The sequence below is a fragment of the Mchenga conophoros genome, linkage group LG15, assembly GCF_057382185.1.
Source record: "Mchenga conophoros isolate Kocher_MC1m ecotype Shallow Benthic linkage group LG15, M_conophoros_male_GT1.1, whole genome shotgun sequence".
Classification (NCBI taxonomy): Eukaryota; Metazoa; Chordata; class Actinopteri; order Cichliformes; family Cichlidae; genus Mchenga; species Mchenga conophoros.
In genome coordinates this window covers 42,717,046-42,739,113 of record NC_140540.1, presented here as the reverse complement: position 1 = coordinate 42,739,113, position 22,068 = coordinate 42,717,046, and the positions used below count along the sequence as shown (strand labels likewise).

General features: G+C 44.6%; 1 protein-coding gene across 2 annotated transcripts; it reads right to left on the bottom strand.

Moving 5' to 3' along the window:
• Positions 1 to 608: 608 nt before the first annotated feature.
• Positions 609 to 21,663, bottom strand: vps16 (VPS16 core subunit of CORVET and HOPS complexes). Of its 2 annotated transcripts, XM_085246502.1 has the most exons (25): positions 21,438 to 21,663; positions 21,094 to 21,247; positions 20,875 to 20,963; positions 20,686 to 20,777; positions 20,479 to 20,607; positions 20,250 to 20,394; positions 20,045 to 20,160; positions 19,730 to 19,852; positions 19,586 to 19,641; positions 19,391 to 19,480; positions 16,428 to 16,599; positions 16,069 to 16,200; positions 15,845 to 15,972; positions 15,631 to 15,666; positions 15,443 to 15,551; positions 15,230 to 15,364; positions 14,630 to 14,738; positions 14,453 to 14,550; positions 14,262 to 14,366; positions 14,093 to 14,170; positions 13,925 to 14,011; positions 13,508 to 13,590; positions 13,265 to 13,361; positions 1,222 to 1,325; positions 609 to 1,147 (listed from the first exon to the last, which is right to left on the bottom strand). In XM_085246502.1, exons 3-25 carry the CDS (start codon positions 20,942 to 20,944, stop codon positions 1,006 to 1,008), a joined length of 2,436 nt encoding a protein of 811 aa, XP_085102628.1. In that variant the 5' UTR covers positions 20,945 to 20,963; positions 21,094 to 21,247; positions 21,438 to 21,663; the 3' UTR covers positions 609 to 1,005. The 2 variants fall into 2 exon arrangements, with proteins under 2 accessions (XP_085102628.1, XP_085102627.1); XM_085246501.1 differs by lacking the exon at positions 21,094 to 21,247 and having other exon boundaries at positions 21,438 to 21,662.
• Positions 21,664 to 22,068: the final 405 nt, after the last annotated feature.

Here is a 22,068-nt window from a genome sequence, read left to right as displayed (position 1 = left end):
CTATTAGCCTAATTTTAAAATAGTTTTCAGTATAACTAATTGTTATGACAGAGTTTAAAAGAACACTAAGAAAGCTTGCTAAGCCACAGTTACAGTAGTAGAAAAATGAAATCTAATACTGTACATATACACACACACACACACACACACACACACACGTGCTGTCTTCGTTAATATGACGTTAACGCCGTAACCGCATTAAAGCGGCAAATCTCCATTAGCGAGTTAACGCGGATCACCCCATGCATGGGGCTGCACGGCGCCAACACGACAGAGCCCACTGAATGACCAAGGTGCTGTGAGGTTGGCAGACATTTCTGAAAAGGCTGCGTCCAGACAAACAGAATCAACTCGTTTACAAACTTGTTTTTAAGTCCCTTTTCCCATTGATATATACTCGGGTCGACTGGTTTTCATTACAGTCCAGTATCTCATAATGTATGTAGCATGCGAAACGAACACTACCACAAAAGTGGACGTGGAGGAGACAACATACCTGCAGCTCGGTCTGTGGCTTTTCTTCAGACTCAGGAACACTTGGTACAACACGGCTACCAAGTACTATGATCTAATGGAAAATCCTGAAAACCATGGAGAGTTGATCCAAGTGGGCACTAATAGAAAAGGATTTTATTTACAGAACAAAGAGGCTTTTTATATTTCTGTCACCTCCCGGTGGTCAGACTGAGAACTGCACCCTGTGATTTTCATGTTTATTGATCGACTAACAACATTTAAAATCATACAAAGTGACACATGCGGTCAGCTTGGACACTTACTGTCCTCTTTCACAATATAACACCGGCCATGCTACACACTGAAGCTTTTATTGTGAAGGGACAGCAGCAGGAAGTGCTTCTGTCCAGGTGTGGCGCTCGAGTGTGAATAGAGTCAAAGCTTTTAATTGAAGGGAAGAAGAAAGCATCAGTTGATCAGTAATCAATCACAGTCTCTGATCAGTAACAGCAGCTGGCTCCCACCAACGTCATGCTCAAGAGTGGAAGCTCACTTTTTGGCAATGGCGGCCCGAGCTCGGTTCAGCCGCTCGATCACCAGGCTGTTGGAGGCGGAGCATCTGGAGAGGACTGCCCCAATCTCAGCTTCATTCCTGCGCTCAATGGCAGCATCCGCAGCCCCCTCCAGGTCACTGTCGGGAATAGAGGAGGAGTTACATGAGTGCTCCCACCTGTGCTGTGTGATGATGTCACAGAGGTGTCTTACCCGACGGCCAGGTGGGCCTTCACCTTCTGCTCAGGCGTCACCTTGGAAACGTACTTCTTGGCCTCGTACTTGTTGTTACACTTGATGCAAACTTCAACAAACGCCTGAAGAAGAGATCCCGCTAAGACTCATGGGAAATGTACAGGGTGGGCCATTTATATGGATACACCGTAATAACATGGGAATGGTTGGTGATATTAAAGTCGTGTTTGTGGCACATTAGTATATGTGAGGGGCAAACTCCTCAAGATTGGTGGTGACCATGGTGGCCATTTAGAAGTTGTCCATCTTGGATACAACTTGTTTTTTTAATAGGAAGAGGGCCATGTGACACATCAAACTTATTGGTAATTAGGGCTGCCACAAATGATTATTTTGATAGTCGACTAGTCACCGATTATTTTTGCGATTAGTCGACTAATCAGATCATCATCCATTGGACGTACAACGTACAGCTTATTGCACCAGCATGCATCTGCTCTTATATAACTATCACTAGCTTACAGCTTTAAGTGTTTAAGGTATGTGCTAACTAAAAATAAAGACAAGATGATAGTTTATTAAAGTTTAATGAAATTTGGAGATTGTTTCAGTGAAGTTTAATAAACTTGCCATCTAAAATACAACAGGACACCGGAGTAAATTCTCGAGCATCTCACACTTCTGATAATCAGCTGTCTGCTTGACGTTTATTCAGTTGTGTAAAAACTATAACTTTAATCTCAGCCAAACCGATTTACTCAGGAACAAATACAATACTGAAAAAAACAAACAATAACATTTTTAAGTTATCTAAGTAACTTATATATCATGTTTAACCTGAGTAGCGAAAGACGGCGGTGGGTTTGAAAACGATTTGCCGGGAGTCCGGTGTTCTCACCGGCTCTAGTGAGCCTTGCCCCCGGCTAGCTATCGTGCGGGTGGGAAACAGACATCTCCGAAAACGTCAGAGCACTTTTGAAAATATGTGGTGTCTTGATAAACTGAGCAGATATTTGAGGTTTACACAGCTACATTCTCACCTGAAAATATGTAAAACTTATTATTCTTTCTGGGTCACAAAATAAAAGAGTAATACTAGAAAAATTTGCATTTCCTGCGAAAATGCTGTGTGGATGCCTTAACGCTGAAGATGTCTGCTGAAAAAAGCTGAAAAAGTATAAAGTTGAAGAAAAAAAAACGTTGCCCTGAGCAGGATTTGAACCTGGCCCTTGTGGTCTAAGGGCAGCTATTTAGCTCACTGAGCCAAACTCATTCTTGCAAAGAATAGTTGGAGAGACTGACAATTCTGCTGAAATGAGCAGACGCTGCTGCGAATTGTGCTGATAAGAGGTGAAAAGGCTGAAAATTTTGCAGAAAAGAGGTGAATCAGCAGAATTTCTGCTGATAAGAGGTAAAGAAGCAGAAAGTTGCGCTGAAAAGAGATGAATCAGCAGAATTTCTGCTCAAAAGAATTTTTTTCTGAAGACAGCTGAGATTTGTGATAATAAGAGGTGAAAAGGCTGAAAATTTTGCAGAAGAGGTGAATGAGCAGAATTTGGGCAGAAAAGAGGTGAAAATTCTGCTGAAAAGAGTTCAATCAGCAGAATTTCTGCTGAAAAGAGGTGAATGATCAGAATTCTGCTGAAAAGAGCAGAAGCTGCTGAGAATTATGCTGATAAGAGGTGAAATGATTGAAGATTTGGCAGAAAAGAGGTAAATCAGCAGAATTTCATCTCATACTCATCTCACTGAGCCAAACTGGTTCTCATATAACTGAAAACAGGTGAAAAAGCTTAAAATTCTTATTAAAAACAGCAGAAGAGGCTGAGAAAACATTGAACTTTCTGGTGAAAAGAGGCACAACAACCTGGTTCTGCTCAATTTCAGTCCACCAATCAGAGGTACTGCTTCTGTGTGCTTCAGCAGGCTGTGTACTTGTATGCATTTCTGCCATGGACTGTTAACAAGAATCTAAGGTCCATATTAGAAAAGCTGCTAAAATCATAAAACTTTGCTTAATTGTAATAAATTATCAATATGAGTTACTGGTCTGTGATACTGTATTAATTTGTAGTGGAAGAAAACATGTGGACAAGGTGGAATTGAACCCACGACCTTTGATCTTCAGATCCGTTTTATTACCAACTGCGCCACTGGGAAAGAGAGCGGGCGCCTGGAAAACAGGGTGATGAGCAGCCAGAATTAGATCGCGCTCAGAGGCGAAAAACGCAGTTTTTTGGAGTTACAAAACGTCGTGTAACTCAAAAACTAGGTGGGATAGAAGCAAAATTCTTGCACTGGGTGAATCAGCGGACTTTGGTGAACTTTGACTGCGATTTTCATAGCTCTTTGTAACTCCGTCGGGAAGATATGACGAGAGAAGAAATGGCTTCATTTTCGGAGTTGGAAAACTGAGAGGAGGACAGATTTCCTACCCTCAAACAAGTCTAACTCATCAGAACGGTAAGAGGTGAGAAAATAATTCTTGAATTGTGAGCGTCAGGAGTGTCTGAAGATATACGGGGACAAGCCTCATGTCTTAATTTCGCTTCATTAAGGAGATATGATGATTTGAAAATGCCTTCAGTTTCAGTATTTGAGCTCTGAGTTTCACAACCTCCCCATAGACTTTGAATGGGGAGTTTTTAGATCTTGTGTCACTTCGAGGCAAATTGTGAAAAAACCGTAACTCGCACGATAATTATAGTGACACTGTCTTAAAGCCAGCAAAAATACCTACGTTTTGATGTATAATTTGTGGAAGTTGAGTGGAAATTGAGCGAGTAGCAAGAAGTTGTTTGGACATGAAGAGAAACTTCAGAAAGCACCAGCTCTCACTCTGAGTTAATTGCATAGCAACCATAACAACGCATACAGTGGGGCAAAAAAGTATTTAGTCAGCCACCGATTGTGCAAGTTCCCCCACTTAAAATGATGACAGAGGTCAGTAATTTGCACCAGAGGTGCACTTCAACTGTGAGAGACAGAATGTGAAAAAAAAATCCATGAATTCACATGGTCGGATTTGTAAAGAATTTATTCGTAAATTAGGGTGGAAAATAAGTATTTGGTCACCTCAAACAAGGAAAATCTCTGGCTCTCACAGACCTGTAACGTCTTCTGTAAGAAGCTTTTCTGTCCCTCACTCGTTACCTGTATGAATGGCACCTGTTTGAACTCATCATCTGTATAAAAGACACCTGTCCACAGCCTCAAACAGTCAGACTCCAAACTCCGCCATGGCCAAGACCAAAGAGCTTTCGAAGGACACCAGGAAAAGTATTGTAGACCTGCACCAGACTGGGAAGAGTGAATCTACAATAGGCAAGCAGCTTGGTGTGAAAAAATCAACTGTGGGAGCAATCATCAGAAAATGGAAGACATACAAGACCACTGATAATCTCCCTCGATCTGGGGCTCCACGCAAGATCTCATCCCGTGGGGTCAAAATGATCATGAGAACGGTGAGCAAAGATCCCAGAACCACACAGGGGGACCTGGTGAATGACCTGCAGAGAGCTGGGACCAAAGTAACAAAGGTCACCATCAGTAACACACTACAACGGCAGGGAATCAAATCCCGCAGTGCCAGACGTGTTCCGCTGCTGAAGCCAGTGCATGTCCAGGCCCGTCTGAAGTTTGCCAGAGAGCACATGGATGATACAGCAGAGGACTGGGAGAATGTCATGTGGTCAGATGAAACCAAAGTAGAACTTTTTGGTATAAACTCAACTCGTCGTGTTTGGAGGAAGAAGAATACAGAGTTGCATCCCAAGAACACCATACCTACTGTGAAGCATGGGGGTGGAAACATCATGCTATGGGGCTGTTTTTCTGCCAAGGGGACAGGACGACTGATCCGTGTTAAGGACAGAATGAATGGGGCCATGTATCGTGAGATTTTGAGCCAAAACCTCCTTCCATCAGTGAGAACTTTGAAGATGAAACGAGGCTGGGTCTTCCAACATGACAATGATCCAAAACACACCGCCCGGGCAACAAAGGAGTGGCTCCGTAAGAAGCATTTGAAAGTCCTGGAGTGGCCTAGCCAGTCTCCAGACCTCAACCCCATAGAAAATCTGTGGCGGGAGTTGAAAGTCCGTGTTGCTCGGCGACAGCCCCAAAACATCACTGCTCTCGAGAAGATCTGCATGGAGGAATGGGCCAAAATATCAGCTACTGTGTGTGCAAACCTGGTAAAGACCTATAGTAAACGTTTGACCTCTGTTATTGCCAACAAAGGTTATGTTACAAAGTATTGAGTTGTATTTTTGTTATTGACCAAATACTTATTTTCCACCCTGATTTACCAATAAATTCTTTACAAATCCTACCATGTGGATTCATGCATTTTTTTTCACATTCTGTCTCTCACAGTTGAAGTGTGCCTCTGGTGCAAATTACTGACCTCTGTCATCATTTTAGGTGGGGGAACTTGCACAGTCGGTGGCTGACTAAATACTTTTTTTGCCCCACTGTATATTTTCTGAAAAATCACAAAGCTGCAACTGAAAACTTAAAGAGGCATTAAATGAAAAAGGTAACAGATATGAAAAAGCTGAATCACACACAAAAAGCCCAATCATTTGAGAACGTTTTAAAGTTTGAATGGAGTTTCTAGGTGAAAGTATGAGGAAGTAGTTAAGTTTGAAAAACAAGCAAGTTTTAGCAGAATTGTGGAAGTTTTCCATTCATTTCAATGGGACAAAAAAAAGGAAAAAATGGGAATATTTTAAAAAGTATAATAGCAATAAACACCAAAAGATATAGCTGGAATTAGCAGAAATAGCAGAACAGTTTAGCGTTTGAACGGAGAAAATCGGCTGAAAACTGAGGGAGTAGTTAAGTGCCGAAAAACGTGGAGCAACTATAAGAATAAAGTTTAAAGAGAAACAGGAACTCAATAGTGTGGATGCCCTCTAGCTGCCGCCATTGTTGGAAACTAAGCTATAAACTAGAAAAAATTGCATTTCCTGCGAAAATGCTGTGTGGATGCCTTACGCTGAAGATTTCTGCTGAAAAAAGCAGAAAAAGTTGAAAAAACAAAAAACATTGCCCGGAGCGAGATTCGAACCTGGCCTTTCTGATCTATAGGCGGCGTCTCACCTTACTGGACCAAACTGATTCTTACAAAGAAGAGGTGGAGAGACTGACAATTCTGGTGAAATTAGCAGAAGCTGCTTAGTATTGTGCTAATAAGAGGTGAAAAGGCTAAACATTTAGCAGAAAAGAGGTGAATCAGAAGAAGTTCTGCTGAAAAGAGGTAAAGAAGCAAAAAGATGAGTTGAAAAGAGGTGTAGAAGTGCTTGCTGAAGATGGCTGTATGTGTAATGACACACTGGAGAGTGTCAAGAAAGCAGAGCGCATGCAAGCAGGGAACATGTGTAGCAACTGTCACAGGTAGGATTCGAAACTCTGCCCCCGGGTCTCACGGCAGCTGCCCTACCCTCTGAGCCAAATGAGTTCTGGTCTCAAGCAAATATATGATGAGAGAGAAAATGTGCACTGTGGAGCAGAAGCTCAAATTAGCAGAAAAGAGGTGAAGAGGAAGAACTTTGTTGTGAAATGAGGTAAAGAAACTGAAATTTGTGCTTAAAACAAGTGAAAAAGCTGAACTCTGAAATCCTGCTAAAACAGTAGTAGAGGCTGATATTTTTCAGCTACTCACTGAGCCAAACTGGTTCTCACGTAACTGAAAAAAGGTGGAAAAGCTTAAAATTCTAATGAAAACAGCAGAAGAGGCTAAGTGCACTGTGGAGCAGGAGCTCTAATTAGCAGAAAAGAGGTGAAGAGGAATAATTTCTGCTGAAAAGAGGTAAAGAAGCAAAAAGCCGAGTTGAAAAGAAGTGTAGAAGCAGAAGTGCTTGCTGAAGATGGCTGTATGTGTAATGACACACTGGAGAGTGTCAAGAAAGCAGAGCGCATGCAAGCAGTGAACATGTGTAGCAGCTGTCACAGGTAGGATTCGAACCTCTGCCACCGGGTCTCACGACAGATGCCCTACCCTCTGAGCCAAATGAGTTCTGGTCACAAGCAAAGATATGATGAGAGGGAAAATGTGCACTGTGGAGCAGCAGCTCAAATTAGCAGAAAAGAGGTGAAGAGGAAGAACTTTGTTGTGAAATGAGGTAAAGAAACTGAAATTTGTGCTTAAAACAAGTGAAAAAGCTGAACTCTGAAATCCTGCTAAAACAGCAGAAGAGGCTGATATTTTTCAGCTACTCATTGAGCCAAACTGGTTCTCACGTAACTGAAAAAAGGTGGAAAAGCTTAAAATTCTAATGAAAACAGCAGAAGAGGCTGAGTGCACTGTGGAACAGAAGCTCAAATTAGCAGAAAAGAGGTGAAAACAGCAGAAGAGGGTGAGATTTGTGCTGATAAGAGGTGAAACTGCGGAACCAATCAGAGGTACTGCTTCTGTCTGCTTCATCAGGCTGTGTACTTGTATGTATTTCTGCCATAGACTGTTAACCAGAATCTGAGGTCCATATTAGAAAAGCTGCTAAAATCATTAAACTTTGCAGAATTGTAATAAATTATCAATATGAATTACCGGTCTGTGATAGTGTATAAATTTGTAGTTAAAAAAAAAACGTGGGCCAAGGTGGAATCGAACCCACGACCTCTGGTCTGAAGAGCGGTGTCATTACCAATCGCGCCACCTCTAAGGGGGCGGGCGCTTTGAAAAAAAGGGTGATGAGGAGTCAGAATTAGATCGCGGTAAGACGCGAAAAACGCCGTTTTTTGGAGTTACAAAACGTCGTGTAACTCAAAAACTAGGTGGGATAGAAGCATAATTCTTGCACTGGGTGAATCAGCGGACTTTGGTGTACTTTGACTGCGATTTACATAGCTCTTTGTATCTCCGTCGCGGAGATATGACGAGAGAAGAAACGGCTTCATTTTCGGAATTTGAAAAATGAGAGGAGGACAGATTTCCACCCCTCAAACAAGTCTAACTCATCTCAGAACGGTAATAGGTGAGAAAATAATTCTTGAATTGTGAGTGTCAGGAGTGTCTGAAGATATACAGGGACAAGCCTCATGTCTTAACTTTGCTTCGTTAAGGAGATATGACGATTTGAAAATGCCTTCAGTTTCAGTATTTCAGCTCTGAGTTTCACAACCTCCCCATAGACTTTGAATGGGGAGTTTTTAGACCATGTGTCACTTCGAGGCAAATTGTGAAAAAAACGTAACTCTCACAATAATTATAGTGACACTGTCTTAAAGCCAGCAAAAATACCTACGTTTTGATGTATAATTTGTGGAAGTTGAGTGGAAATTGAGCGAGTAGCAAGGAGTTGTTCAGACATGAAGAGAAAATTCAGAACGGACGAGTGTGCAGTGGGAGTTAATTGCATAGCAACCATAGCAACACATGTATTTTCTGAAAAATCACAAAGTTGTAACTGAAAACTTAAAGAGTCATTACATGAAAACGGTAACAGATATGAAAAAGCTGAATCACACAGGAATAGCCCAATCATCTGAGAACGTTTTAAAGTTTGAATGGAGTTTCTAGGTGAAAGTATGAGGAAGTAGTTAAGTTTCAAAGACAAGCAAGTTTTAGCAGAATTGTAGAAGTTTCCCATTCATTTCAATGGGACAAATTAAAGGAAAAAAGTGTAATATTTTAAAAAGTATAATAGTAATAAGTACCAAAAGATATAGCAGTCGAAAGCAGAAATAGCAGAACAGTTTAGAGTTTGAATGGTAAAAATCGGCTGAAAACTGAGGGAGTAGTTAAGCGGCAAAGAAACGGAGCAACTAGAATAATAAAGGATAAAGAATAAAGAGAAACAGGATCTCAATAGTGTGGATGCCTACGGCATCCACCCAATAAATTCTGGGACAGAGCTTCTTCTTCTTCTTCTTCGGGGTTTAACGGCAGCTGGCATCCTTGTACATGAAGTGCTGCCATCTTCTGTTTCAGTCCGTTATTACACTCTTAAATCCTACTACTTATTCCTGCATCTGTTGGGATCTTACAAAGCTTCATACGACACGTCGACTACAAATCAGTCGTCGACGATTTTGATAGTCGACGTAATCGTGACTAGTCGATTAGTCGTGGCAGCCCTATTGGTAATGTCACAAGTATAACAATGGTGTGCTTGGTTTCAATGTAACTTTATTCTTTCATGAGTTACAGCGGGGAAAATAAGTATTTGACACATCAGCATTTTTATCAGTAAGGGGATTTCCAAGTGGACTATTGACACAACATTTCCACCAGATGTTGCCATCAAGCCAAATATTGAAGTCATACAATCAAATCAGAACATATAAGTATACAAGTTAAACCATAATAAATAAAGTGAAATGACACAGGGAATAAGTATTGAACACACTTTATTCAATACTTTGTAGAAAAGCCTTTGTTGGTGATTACAGCTTCTAGACGCCTCTTGTATGGATAGACCAGTCGTCTGCATTGCTCAGGAGTGATTCTGGCCCATTCTTCCACACAAACGGTCTTTAAATCTTGAAGGTTCCTTGGGCCTCTTTTATGAACTTTAATCTTCAGTTCTCTCCATAGATTTTCTATGGGATTTAGGTCAGGTGATTGACTGGGCCATTCAAGCAACTTGATTTTCTTTCTTTGAAACCACTTCATTGTTTCCTTGGCCTTGTGTTTGGGATCATTGTCTTGCTGAAATGTCCACCCTCTTTTCATTTTTAGCTTCCTGGTAGATGGCAGCAGATTTTTATCCAGAATGTCCCGGTACATCTCTCCATTCATCCTGCCTTCAATAATATGAAGTCTGCCAGTACCCCTTGCTGAAAAGCAGCCCCAAACCATGATGCTTCCACCCCCAAACTTGACTGTTGGTATGGTGTTCTTGGGGTGGTGAGCAGTGCCATTTCTTCTCCAAACATGGTGTGTAGAATGACTGCCAAAAAGTTCAATTTTGCTTTCATCTGACCATACTATAGTCGTCCAATAATCCACAGGCTTCTCCAAATGCTGTTGCGCAAATTTTAACCGAGCCTTGACATGCTTTTTGTTCAGCAATGGAGTCTTGCGTGGTGAGCGTGCATGGATGCCATGGCGGTTCAGTGCATTGCTTATAGTTTTCTTTGAAACAACAGTACCTGCTGATGCAAGGTCTTCCTGAAGTTCTGTCCGAGTGGTTCTTGGCTCTTGGAGAACCCTCCTGATTATTCTTTGGACTCCTCGGACAGGGATCTTGCGTGGAGCACCTGATCATGGCAGGTTTATGGTGAACTGATGCACTTTCCATTTCCGGATAATGGCCCCCACAGTGCTCACAGGAACATTCAGCATTCTGGAAATGCACCTATAACCATTCCCATCAAAATGCTTTTCAACGATAAGATTACAAAGATCTTGAGAGAGTTCTTTGCTTTTACCCATCATGAAGTCTTTCCTGTGTGCCTTCTGGGTAATGAGGAGCCTTTATAGGCCATCAATTAGGACTAAAGCAGCTGATATCAATTAGTACTGATAGGGGACAGGATTTCTCTATCAATACTGACAGATTTCAGGTGATCTCCTGGCTTTCTATGTCATTTTGCCCCTTGTTATCTCCATGTATTCAATACTTATTCCCTGTGTCATTTCACTTTATTTATTGTGGTTTAACTTGTATACTTATATGTTCTGATTTGTTTGTATGACGTCAATATTTGGCTTGATGGCAACATCTGGTGGAAATGTTGTGTCAATGGTCCACTTGGAAATCCCCTTACTGATAAAAATGCTGATGTGTCAAATACTTATTTTCCCCGCTGTATTTACAAGTTTCTCTTTGTTCACAGCCATTGACATGTCGAAGAGGTTAACACGTGAGGAGTGGATCGAAATTGTGTTAATATCTGGTGAACGCAGTAACCAGGTCATTGCAGCAGATTTCAACGCAAGACACCCTACGAGACCACCCATCTCCCATGCTAAAGTTAGCAAACTGCTTGCTAAGTTTCGTGAAACTGGTTCAGTGTTGAATTTGCCAAAATGTGGACGCAAGAAAACTGTCACTAATGAAGAAACATCAGTGGCTGTCCTAGCTTCATTCAGCAAGAGCCCACAGCGTAGCACTCGCCGCATGTCACTGGAGAGTGGCATTAGTCGAACATCCCTTCGGCGGATATTAGCTACTCACAAATGGCACCCTTACAAACTCCAGCTACTGCAGCATCTCAGCGAGGATGACCCAGATCGGCGCACAGAATTTGCAGAATGGGCAAAACAAAAATTGGAACAGGACCCTCAGTTCATGCAAAAGATTTTCACTCTTTCTATTCACTTTTATGTGAATGGTGAAGTTAACAAACAAAACCACCGCTATTGGTCTGACACTAACCCACATTGGATGGATCCCTCCAAGACTGCTGGACCAACAAAAGTGATGGTTTGGTGTGGTACCACGGACCCTCCAGCGACGACAAAGGCTGGGGCGGTCCCACGGACCCTCCCCTCAGCGAAGGCAGACGAAGCTGATGAAGGCTGGAGCGGTCCCACTGACCCTCCAGCAGACGACGAAGGCTGGAGCGGTCCCTCGGACCCTCCAGCGAAGGCGGATGAAGGCTGGAGCGGTCCCACGGACCCTCCAGCGAAGGCGGATGAAGGCTGGAGCGGTCCCACGGACCCTCCAGCGACGACAAAGGCTGGGGCGGTCCCACGGACCCTCCCCTCAGCGAAGGCAGACGAAGCTGATGAAGGCTGGAGCAGTCCCACTGACCCTCCAGCAGACGACGAAGGCTGGAGCGGTCCCTCGGACCCTCCAGCGGAGACGGACAGCTGAAGCGAAGGCAGACGAAGATGATGAAGGCTGGAGCGGTCCCACTGACCCTCCAGCAGACGACGAAGGCTGGAGCGGTCCCTCGGACCCTCCAGCGAAGGCGGATGAAGGCTGGAGCAGTCCCACGGACCCTCCAGCGAAGGCGGATGAAGGCTGGAGCGGTCCCACGGACCCTCCAGCGACGACAAAGGCTGGGGCGGTCCCCGGACCCCCCAGCGAAGGCAATCCCGGACGAGCCCCCACATGTTACACCCCGGCCTAGGCAACCGGAGTGCAACACGAAAAAAGTAAAAATAAAGAAAAAAAAACACACACACAAAAAACCCCCCACTAAAGCTCACCACCAAAATCCCGAAACGAAAGTATCGACAAATCTATTTACAACAAACTATTTATTTACAACAAAACACCAAACTATTTACAACACGGGGGAGATCGCGACCATGACACACTGAAACACAGGGTTTAAATACCTAGAGGGAGCAATCAGGAAAATGGACAACAAGAGGGAAACACAGCTGGGGCAACTCAGAACTGACGAGACAGGGAAACGTAAAATGAAAAGACTAAGATAACACAGACTTTCAAAGTAAAACAGGAAACACATAACAGTCACGCCAAAAACAACACACTGACAACACCGAAACGTAACAATGGGGTACAACGACAGTGGGTCCAATCTTCATCAATGGAAACCTCAAGGCCACTGGATATTTGAAATTGCTACATGATTATGTGTTTCTCTCTTTATGCACTGAAGCTGGCACGTTCCCTGAGCTTTTCCAGCAAGATGGTGCACCACCACATTATGGGTGCCAGGTCCGAGCATTCCTAGATGAACAGTTTCCTGGAAAGTGGATTGGTCGTGCATTTCTCCTGCGGTGTTGCTATCAGTGTGTGAAGAGTGGGAGAAGAGGGTTGCATTGACAATCCAACACAATGGGCAGCACCATTGAACACATTTTATAAGTGGTCAGAAACTTGTAAATAACTCATGAAAGAATAAAGTTACGTTGAAACCAAGCACACCATTGTTTTTCTTGTGACCAATAAGTTTGATGTGTCACATGGCCCTCTTCCTATTGAAAAAACAAGTTGTATCCAAGATGGCCGACTTCTAAACGGTCACCATGGTCACCACCCATCTTGAGGAGTTTGCCCCCTCACATATACTAATGTACCACAAACATGACTTTCATATCACCAACCATTCCCATGTTATTACGGTGTATCCATATAAATGGCCCACCCTGTAGTTAATGCAACATAACAGAGGGGGTGGGGCTTCTCCTTACCAGGTAGCCAATGGGAGACTTCTTACTCTTTGAGAACTTCTCTAACTCATCCCACTCCTCCTTCTCCGCCAGAGACTTCAACTTCAACCACCAATACCTGCACAGGTGAGAGAGGCAAACAGGTGAGAGAGGCAAACAGGTGAGAGAGGCAAACAGGCGAGAGAGGCAAACAGGCGAGAGGGACAGACAGGAAAGACTGTAGTAAAAGACAGAGCCAATAACAGCGCAGCCTCAGTGACACACCTTTTGTCAGGTACTCTGAAGTCTTTGTAAAGCTGCTCTGCCTGTTTGTGGAGTCCTAATGACAACAGCGTCTCCATGGTCACCTGCAAACAGCAAGTGACATCACAGCACACACACACACAGCAGATGTAACTATGGTCACAATCAGCAGAAACAAGTTTTCATCAGTTGCTTAAATCAAACCGCGGATTTGGCCAATCTGATTGGCTGTCCCAGAACTTAGAAGTTACATGGAGGAAGTCTGGGTCTGTAATGATCTGAGGAGGAGCACTTTAAAGCGGAGCGACCACACTGGCCTCTTTAAAGTAACCTGGAGTACTGCCAGGTGATGGAGACTGAGAACACAGAGCATGCAGGTGGAGGTAACTGGTAGAGGGAAACGTCAGCTGGCCAGGGAGCCCCGCCCCTTGTAGTTACCTGTAGGGACAGTCCAAGAAGCCCCGCCCCTTTCTCATCGTCCAGTTTGCGCTGAAAACGGAGCAGACGCATCTCGTCCTCTGTGGTCTGCAGACCAATCAGTGAAACACACCTGAGCATCAGGTACAAACACACACCTGCAAACACGTCTTATTGTTCGTTTGTTACCTTTACTGCAAACTCATTCTTGGCCTTGTTGTACTCATCGACAGCACTCTGCAGAAGAGACAGCCGGCCCTCCAACCTCTGCAGATGGACAGGTGAACAGCAGACAGGTGATTACAGTGATGATGGACGAGTCTAATCTCTGCTGGGCGTGACGGTTAGCAGTCCTTACCTTTTCCCTGTAGCTTGCAGTGACGTAATAGTTGGCCAGTTCCTGGTGGTCATCGTCCTGGTTATACAGGTCCTTCAGAGTTTCCTGCTCCTGCAGCTTACAGAACTGACAGCAAACAAATGGAAACAAAGACACACATTACCAAATGTAAACCAGGAGGAGGAGAGCGGTAGTGGTGAAGTTGGGTGCACCTGTCTGTAAAGGCTGAGAGCGACCGGCTGGTTCCTCAGAGTCATGAAGAAATCTCCTCTGTTCATCTCGTTCTTCAGGTACGACACCACTGTGTACACTGACAACACACACAGCCAACTGTCAGTGTGACATCATCCATCTGGCAAACACATAAGGTGTGGGGCTGAAACACTCACCCAAGTCGGTATCTCCGCTCTCTACAGCTTTACTGAGAGCCAGCTGACTCCTCTTCATCTTCAGCAGCAGAGGAACCTGCTCTCCAGACCGAGCCTCGAAGTCCAGGAGCTTCATAGAGACACACAGGGACAAATACTGAAAAACACTCGACCACACTCAATATCAATATCCCTGCTGAATATAGCAGATGGGCAGTGACCATCCAGCTGAAACCTGGCTCCAAATCTGTCCAAAAACCACTGAACCATCCATCCATCTACTTATCCTTTTCAGGATCGCGTGGGGCGCTGGAGCCTATCCCAGCTCTCATAGGGCGAGAGGCGGGGTCCACCCTGGACAGGTCGCCAGTCTGTCGCAGGGCTAACACACAGGGACAGACAACCATTCGCGATCACATTCACACCTATGGGCAATTTGGATTATCCAATTAACCTATCCCCACAAGTTGCATGTCTTTGGACGGTGGGAGGAAGCCGGAGTACCCGGAGGGAACCCACGCAAACACGGGGAGAACATGCAAACTCCACACAGAAAGACTCCGGCCTGAACCACTGAAACATACTATGGAAATTAACCCTCCAAACCTCTGTAGAATTCACCTTGATGGCGAGCTCTGCTCGTCCACATTCATAAGCTTTAGCTGCGATGTCCGAGTACGAAACCCCAGGTGAGTCTCCCACTTTCATACACACTGCTCGTGCTATGGCATCGTCTGTTAGGTCCTTCTGCTGCACCTGGACACGTATGCAAACACGTCACACCAATCAGTCATGTGAAAACAGTCTCAGGTGGGCGAGGTGTGAGACAGTTACCTTGCATGACGCCCAGTGTTTGAGGACTCGGCTGACTCCCTGATAATCAGGGATCTTCAGGTAACGACAGACTTCGATGGCTAATGGGTAAAACTGCCGATACACCAACCTAAGAGAGAGAAAGACAGGTGAGTGAGAGGTGGAGGGGTAACATGAGATCTCAGAGACATTTCGATGAGTTCACTCACCTGTCAATCAGCACCTGTAGAGTCAGCTGTTTGAATCTGAGGTCAGAGGTCAAGGAATTCATCACCATGGTAACACACCCGTCTGAGCTGAATCCTAAAGCTAAGAATGGGTCACAGCGGCGTGACGAGGGATGCAGCCCCTGACTCTGAACAAAGTGAGACGTTACCACACACTGCATCTCCCATGATGCACCTGTGCAGACTGAGAGGATACTGAGTGTGCGTGAGTGGCAGCCCTACGCTGCTGTCTCTGACGGCGTTCAGCACTCGCAGCTCCCTGCAGGTCGTCACAAACTGATCCGGACTGAAGTCTGTGAGGAAGCACTTCCCAAAGGACGCCGCCTGGAGGGAGACACGCCACATTACAGGGACAGGTCATAGTACAGGGCAGGTCGCATTACCCTGACATGCTAAAACAGATCATACGGACGCTCTCACCCTCATCAAGGATTTCTGGGTGTTGGTGTCATACTCGTGACCTGCCGCCTCCACGCACTGTCTGACTGCTTCTCCCAGCATGCTCTGCTCCTTGATCTCCCGCAGGTACTCGTCCGCCTTCTGACTCGATTTCTGCAAAGACAGAAAAACACATGTCAGGCCTGACAGACCTGTACCCGTGCTACATGTGTACCCGTACTACATGTGTACCCGTACTACATGTGTACATGGACATCAGTGAATGACAGTATTAAGGTGATGTAATGGAGTGGACTTACAAGTACTGATGTTGTACTGTGGCAGTATTACAGTGTTAATGGGACAGTATTGTAGTACTAATGTGGTACTGAATGATGTACCTCGTACTCCCGGTGGGCCTCCAACAGCAGAGCTCCAGGCGCCATGGAGGCGATCTTGAAGATGTCCTGACAGACCAGAGGAACCTCCTGCAGCAGCTCCTGATTGGACGAGCTGATTATTCGAACTCCATCCATCTCTCCCACCAAAACACATGGATCCTCAATGGGATACCTGAAGGCCGGGGTCAAGGGTCAAACCACCAGAGAATGACTCACGAGGACATCCTCGAACACGGAACATGATTCTTTGTTTATAAATGACCAGCTATAACAAGAAACCCAGAAGGAGCTCCAGCGGAACCTAAATGAGCTCTAAGAGAACTTTTTTGAGCGAGCTCCAGGAGAACTAGGGGTGGAGCCGAACCCAAATACGGTATTCAGAAAGGCACAAATAACATGTTTTTCACGAATACTTATTTTGAACAAATACTTAAAAATATTTGTATTTGGGAACGAGAAAAACTTTATATCAAAAAGCTGCGTTTCCTCATGAGAACGCAGGGCACGAGTGAGTGAGTAACGTGTAAAGAGGTGAGTGACACACAGTGTCCTCCAGTAGCCAAAAACCTTGCTCAAGTTCTGTGTGGAAACATTTTACAGTCAGTGCTGCAGATAAAACCAAAGTTACAAGTAATGTGTGCAAAAGTCACATCAAAGGCAGAGATATCAAACATCTGTCAACATCTGTTATGCATAATCACATGCACTTAAAGCATCCTCTCCTGGTACTGTGTGCCAACCTCTCCAACAGCACCAAATCATCATCACAGCCATGTTCTGCCCCTGCAAGTCAGTTTCAATCACCTATATTAGATGCATTTAATGCAAAACAGGCTTATACACCCATCCACCCACTACAAATAACAAACACAGTGGGAGAAATTATTTGCCTTGACCTGATGCCCAACTTAGTAGTGGAGAATAAAAGTTTTTTGCAAGCTTCGCGAAGTGGTTGCACCTCCATACCAACTACCAAGCTCGTTGGCATTCCAGAAAGAGCTTGGCCTTCCCAAGAACACATTGGTGCATGATGTGTCAACCAGGTGGAAGTCCTCCTTTCACATGCTCCAGTGACTGTTGGAGCAGAGACGACCACTGACTACCATGAGTGCAGAGATGGATCTGGGAGGTACTGTGTGTGAGGATGTGGGTTCTCTGTCTCTGTCATCCCTTGTGCGCAGGCTCTCAAAACCTAAAGGTGGATGTGGATGTACCGAGGCACTTAAAATGGTGACCATATTGCAGTCTGAGTTGGCTCAGCGCTTCCAGGCTGTCTTTGATGACTCCTTGGGTCATTACTTTAAAGCCAACCTACTGGATCCCCAATTTAAGAGCTTGCCCATGTCATCCGAGTTTGACAGGCTCAAGGCAGATGTGTCTGCAGAGGTGGATGCAGAACTCCAAGCGGATGATGTTTCTGGGTAGGGCTGTGTGATATGACCAAAATCTCATATCCCGATATAAGACACTATCGTCCGATAACGATATAAATCACAAAAATTTAACATTTTCTATAAATTCTGTGAATCTCGGGCAGCTCAACTTGCGTGAAGTGTTTCCAGCTGGGCGTCGTGTAGCTGGAGTCGAGTGTTTTAACTGATGCATGAGCACCTGACGGGCCGTTTTTGCTTCTCATCCGTAAACTCTCTGCATACTGTTTCACGTGATTCAGTTTATTTTGAAAAGTCTCAAGAGGATCTTGAGCTTTATTGTGAAAAGTTTATGTAGAAAATAAACAAGAGGGCACGTGATGGTTTTACCGACGTTGTTGCTAATGACAACGCATAAAAACAGGCGCTTGTCCGTCCGTAGTGTGGTTATATTAAATAAAAGAGAAAGAGAGAACTTTAAGAAAATAATATAGCCACTACAGTGACCATCAAAACGATGAAAAAATATTTCTGTAAACAGTTTATTTTACGACAACACGAAACAAACAATAGCGTAATAGGAAACGATAGACATATATATAAATCTCCATCCGATATATATCGTTATATCGAACAGCCCTATTTCTGGGGTACCTGAAGCACCCAGCTCATCCTCAGTTGAGAGTGAGGCCAGCGGGCAAAAAAGCCAAATCTGCCTCATCTGGTGCTATGACCTCCGCAAGATAGTTGAGAGCTACTTAGCTGAGGACAGCACTGAATCACTGACCTCAGACCCTGCAGCCCTGGCTCATGTGGCAATGAAATATCGCACCTGCCCCAACAAGCAGAGGTATCTTGTCCCCACAACGCTCCAGACTGCTGCCCTCACATGTGGACAAGCTTGTGATCACAAAATACTACATGGAGAAACTTAACTGAGAGTATGTTGGCAGAAGACATCTTCTTCAAAGTGAAATATGGTTGAGTTATGGTCAACATAAAACACAAAAAAACCCTTTGTGTCTGTTTTTAGGCAGACAGTTGACAACAGCAGGGCTGCATCTTTTGGTTTAACAGTATTATATAGAATACAACTTTTGTTCTGCCACATCTCCCAGTCAGGGGTTGATAAAGTTTAGTTCTGTGCATTAGAAAGATGTTCTCTCAGAAGAACAGTTCTTTGAAGTATTATTTGTTTTTAATTCTGTCTGTTCATAATGTTCACAATGATATTTTATTAATTGTTGGTTTAACCATGGATGAGGTAATGGCTGTTGTGTTATTTTCTTTTCAATGACGTTCCTTGTTAAATGTTCATTGCTGTATTTATGGAAAAATACCAACCAATATTGCATATCCATATTTATTATAATGGATATAATTAAAGAATACTTACACTGTAACGTAAATCAGAAGCATAAACAAGAAAAAAATTGATTTTTCAACCTATTTTGAATTTTACTCAAATACAAACACAAATACTTTTCCCCCCTTAACAGATACAAATACCGGCTGCTTTGCACAACTCCAAGGAGAACCTTAATACACCTGAAGTGTATTTGAACATGTTCAGATGTGAAGTTTGAAGGATACTGGATGGTCTCATTACACACCCCGACCACCAGGAGCAGTCTGTCCCACATCAACACCACAGATGGCTGTTGGCTCTTTGGTCTGCGACACCTGGGCAAACAGGTAAACTCCAGGTTAAACGGGTGTAAAAGAAGAGCTTCGACGGGTGAGCAGCTGAATAAATAAGAGCACAGGTAAACGAGAGGTCACACATACCACAACATCTGCTTGGGCGCCATGGTCTTCTTGGTGTCGACGTCACTCAGTTTCTCCTGCATACAGAAGCATCACCTGTGAGTCATTCCACAGGTGATGCTTCACAGATATCTGAAAAGCTGATTGGCCAGAACAGCTGCTCACCTGTAGGGTGGACAAGCCTGTCCACAGGTGTCCACTGTCAGTGAGGAGAGCCAGGTATTTATAGCTGAAAGACACAGACATGTGGACAATGTTGCCGTCCTGAGGACTGAGGCCTGGAGGACACTGAAGAGAGACACAAAGGTAGGCAGTGAGACAGGTAAAAGAAAGATGAGGACAAATCTGAGTGTGAAGATTACTGGCTGTGGATTAGCATCACCATCGAAGACTGTCAGACAAACGTCGTCTCAGACTGGTTTTGGTTAGAACGATCTTAAACTGAGCATTACTGACTTCACCTGTCTCTACATGTCTCACCACCACAGTGCAGGACGTGTTGTCCAGGATGAAGAGTTCTGGTCCGTTGGACAGCAGGACTTTAGTCTGTCTGTCCTGAGTGAGGACTACCCAGCAGGATGGCTTTCCCTGCAGACCTGAGGGACAGACAGGTGGACAGACAGGTAAGGGTGGAAAGGCTTAACCGTGGCAGTGAAAACACCATCTCAGGTGAGTCAGGTGTTACCTGGGACTTCAGGTAACCTCCGGAGCTTCAGGTCATCGATGTTGGTGGCCAAGGTGAAACGGGAGGAGCTTGTTACTATGGCAATACCTGTTCCATAAGGGGAGTGGAACACCTTGGCCTCCATCACCTGACTCTGGACCACTTCCTGTTTAAAGATAGAGGTCACCTGATCAGTGACATCGTCTGAGCAGCTTCATTTATTCAGAGGAACAAACTCAGGTGTGCTGACCTGTCCCATACTGAAGTGTCTCTTAAAGGATCCAAACAGGTCATAGATCAGGACCGTGCCGTCCTCCTGGATACACAGTAGCTCGTCAGAGACCGTCCACCCGAGCTGGACCACTGGACCACTTTTCCACTGAGACGGAGACAGAGAGAGAGAGACGGGTCAGAGAGAGACCCAACCTGTCTTCGGGTGTGGTCAGGTGCTACTCACGGGGAAGCTGGCAACGGTGCCTCCTGACGCAGAGTAGATCTCCAGCTGAGGACGAGAACTCGGAGAACGCCGCTGAGGTTCTCTGAGCAGGGCTGAGGGGTCAGACAGAGGTCAGGGGTCAAAGCCTTAAATCTGACTATAAAAAACTATCTCACTGCAGCGTTTCATAAAGTTTTATTTAGTTTGTACCGATGGGGCCTCCGTATGGAGCTGCAGCCACCAGACTGTCTCTGAGTCCATCACGCAGACTCCAGCTCATCTCATACAGATCCGTCTTACTGCAGTAGTACACAGGAAAGTACACATTAATGTAAACAAACCCCTCCCCATGGTCCCCCGCAGGCTCCTCCCCCTATCTGCCTAACACTATTCCAGCCTCCGGTCACTTTCTGCTCACTTTAAGCTCACCTGTCACTTGCACACAAATGTCACCTGCCGACCTGAGTAAACCCTGACTCTGATGGGCTACAACCTCCTGCTCACTTCGTCATGGACGTCAGTCCTCTCACGTGACGTGTGTGTTCAGGAAACGTCATTAAAGGGAAAAAGCTTCTGAAGCCAGCTTTAGCAGGGTCAAATGACAAGCAGAGGCGCAGGTTACAGGCTGATTTCTCTGTTTAAACAGCTCAATCACACAACTGCAGAAAACACAGGTGTATATAACACGGATGGAGCTGCGGTCAGCTGACTGTCAGCAAACATTAGCCTCGCTGCTAGCAGCTGAAAGACCGACACAGTGGGCGCTCACTGACCGGTAAAAGGCGTCTCCCAGCGGGTTCCAGCTGGCTGTGATGAACGCCATGATCCGCTTCTCAGGAGGGGGTACCCCGGGGAACAAACCGGAGGAAGTCCCGGTGCACCGGCCGGACGTAGCGTTAGCTTTAGCTCTCGCTCTGCCCGGTCAGCTGACTGCAGCCTAGTTCTTCTTCTTCTTCGGTAGTTATTCAGGCAGACGCCGCGGGCGCTCTGCTGCCCTCTACGGCACTTCTGTGTTTACAGCTGAGCCTGCAGTATTTTTTTTTTTTTTTAATATGAACTTTATTTAGAACAATAACAATGACAATCTCAAAGAGACAAGCGACATAATAAATCAATCAGAACAGAATCACATCTCCTATACACCACAATGAAATCGACAGTAACTGAAAGTAAACATACATACATACACACACATATATATACATGTACATATGCATACATACACATCCATATTCACACATCTACATAATAATAATATAAAAAGATGAATAACCAATACAAACATAAATAAGAATAAAAAAAAAAAGAATGAAAAACAAGGAACAGAAATAAAGAAGACAAGGGGGATCATAAAATCTCTAAAAGTGAGGTTCCATAAACAAGACTCATAACTTAAATAAGGGG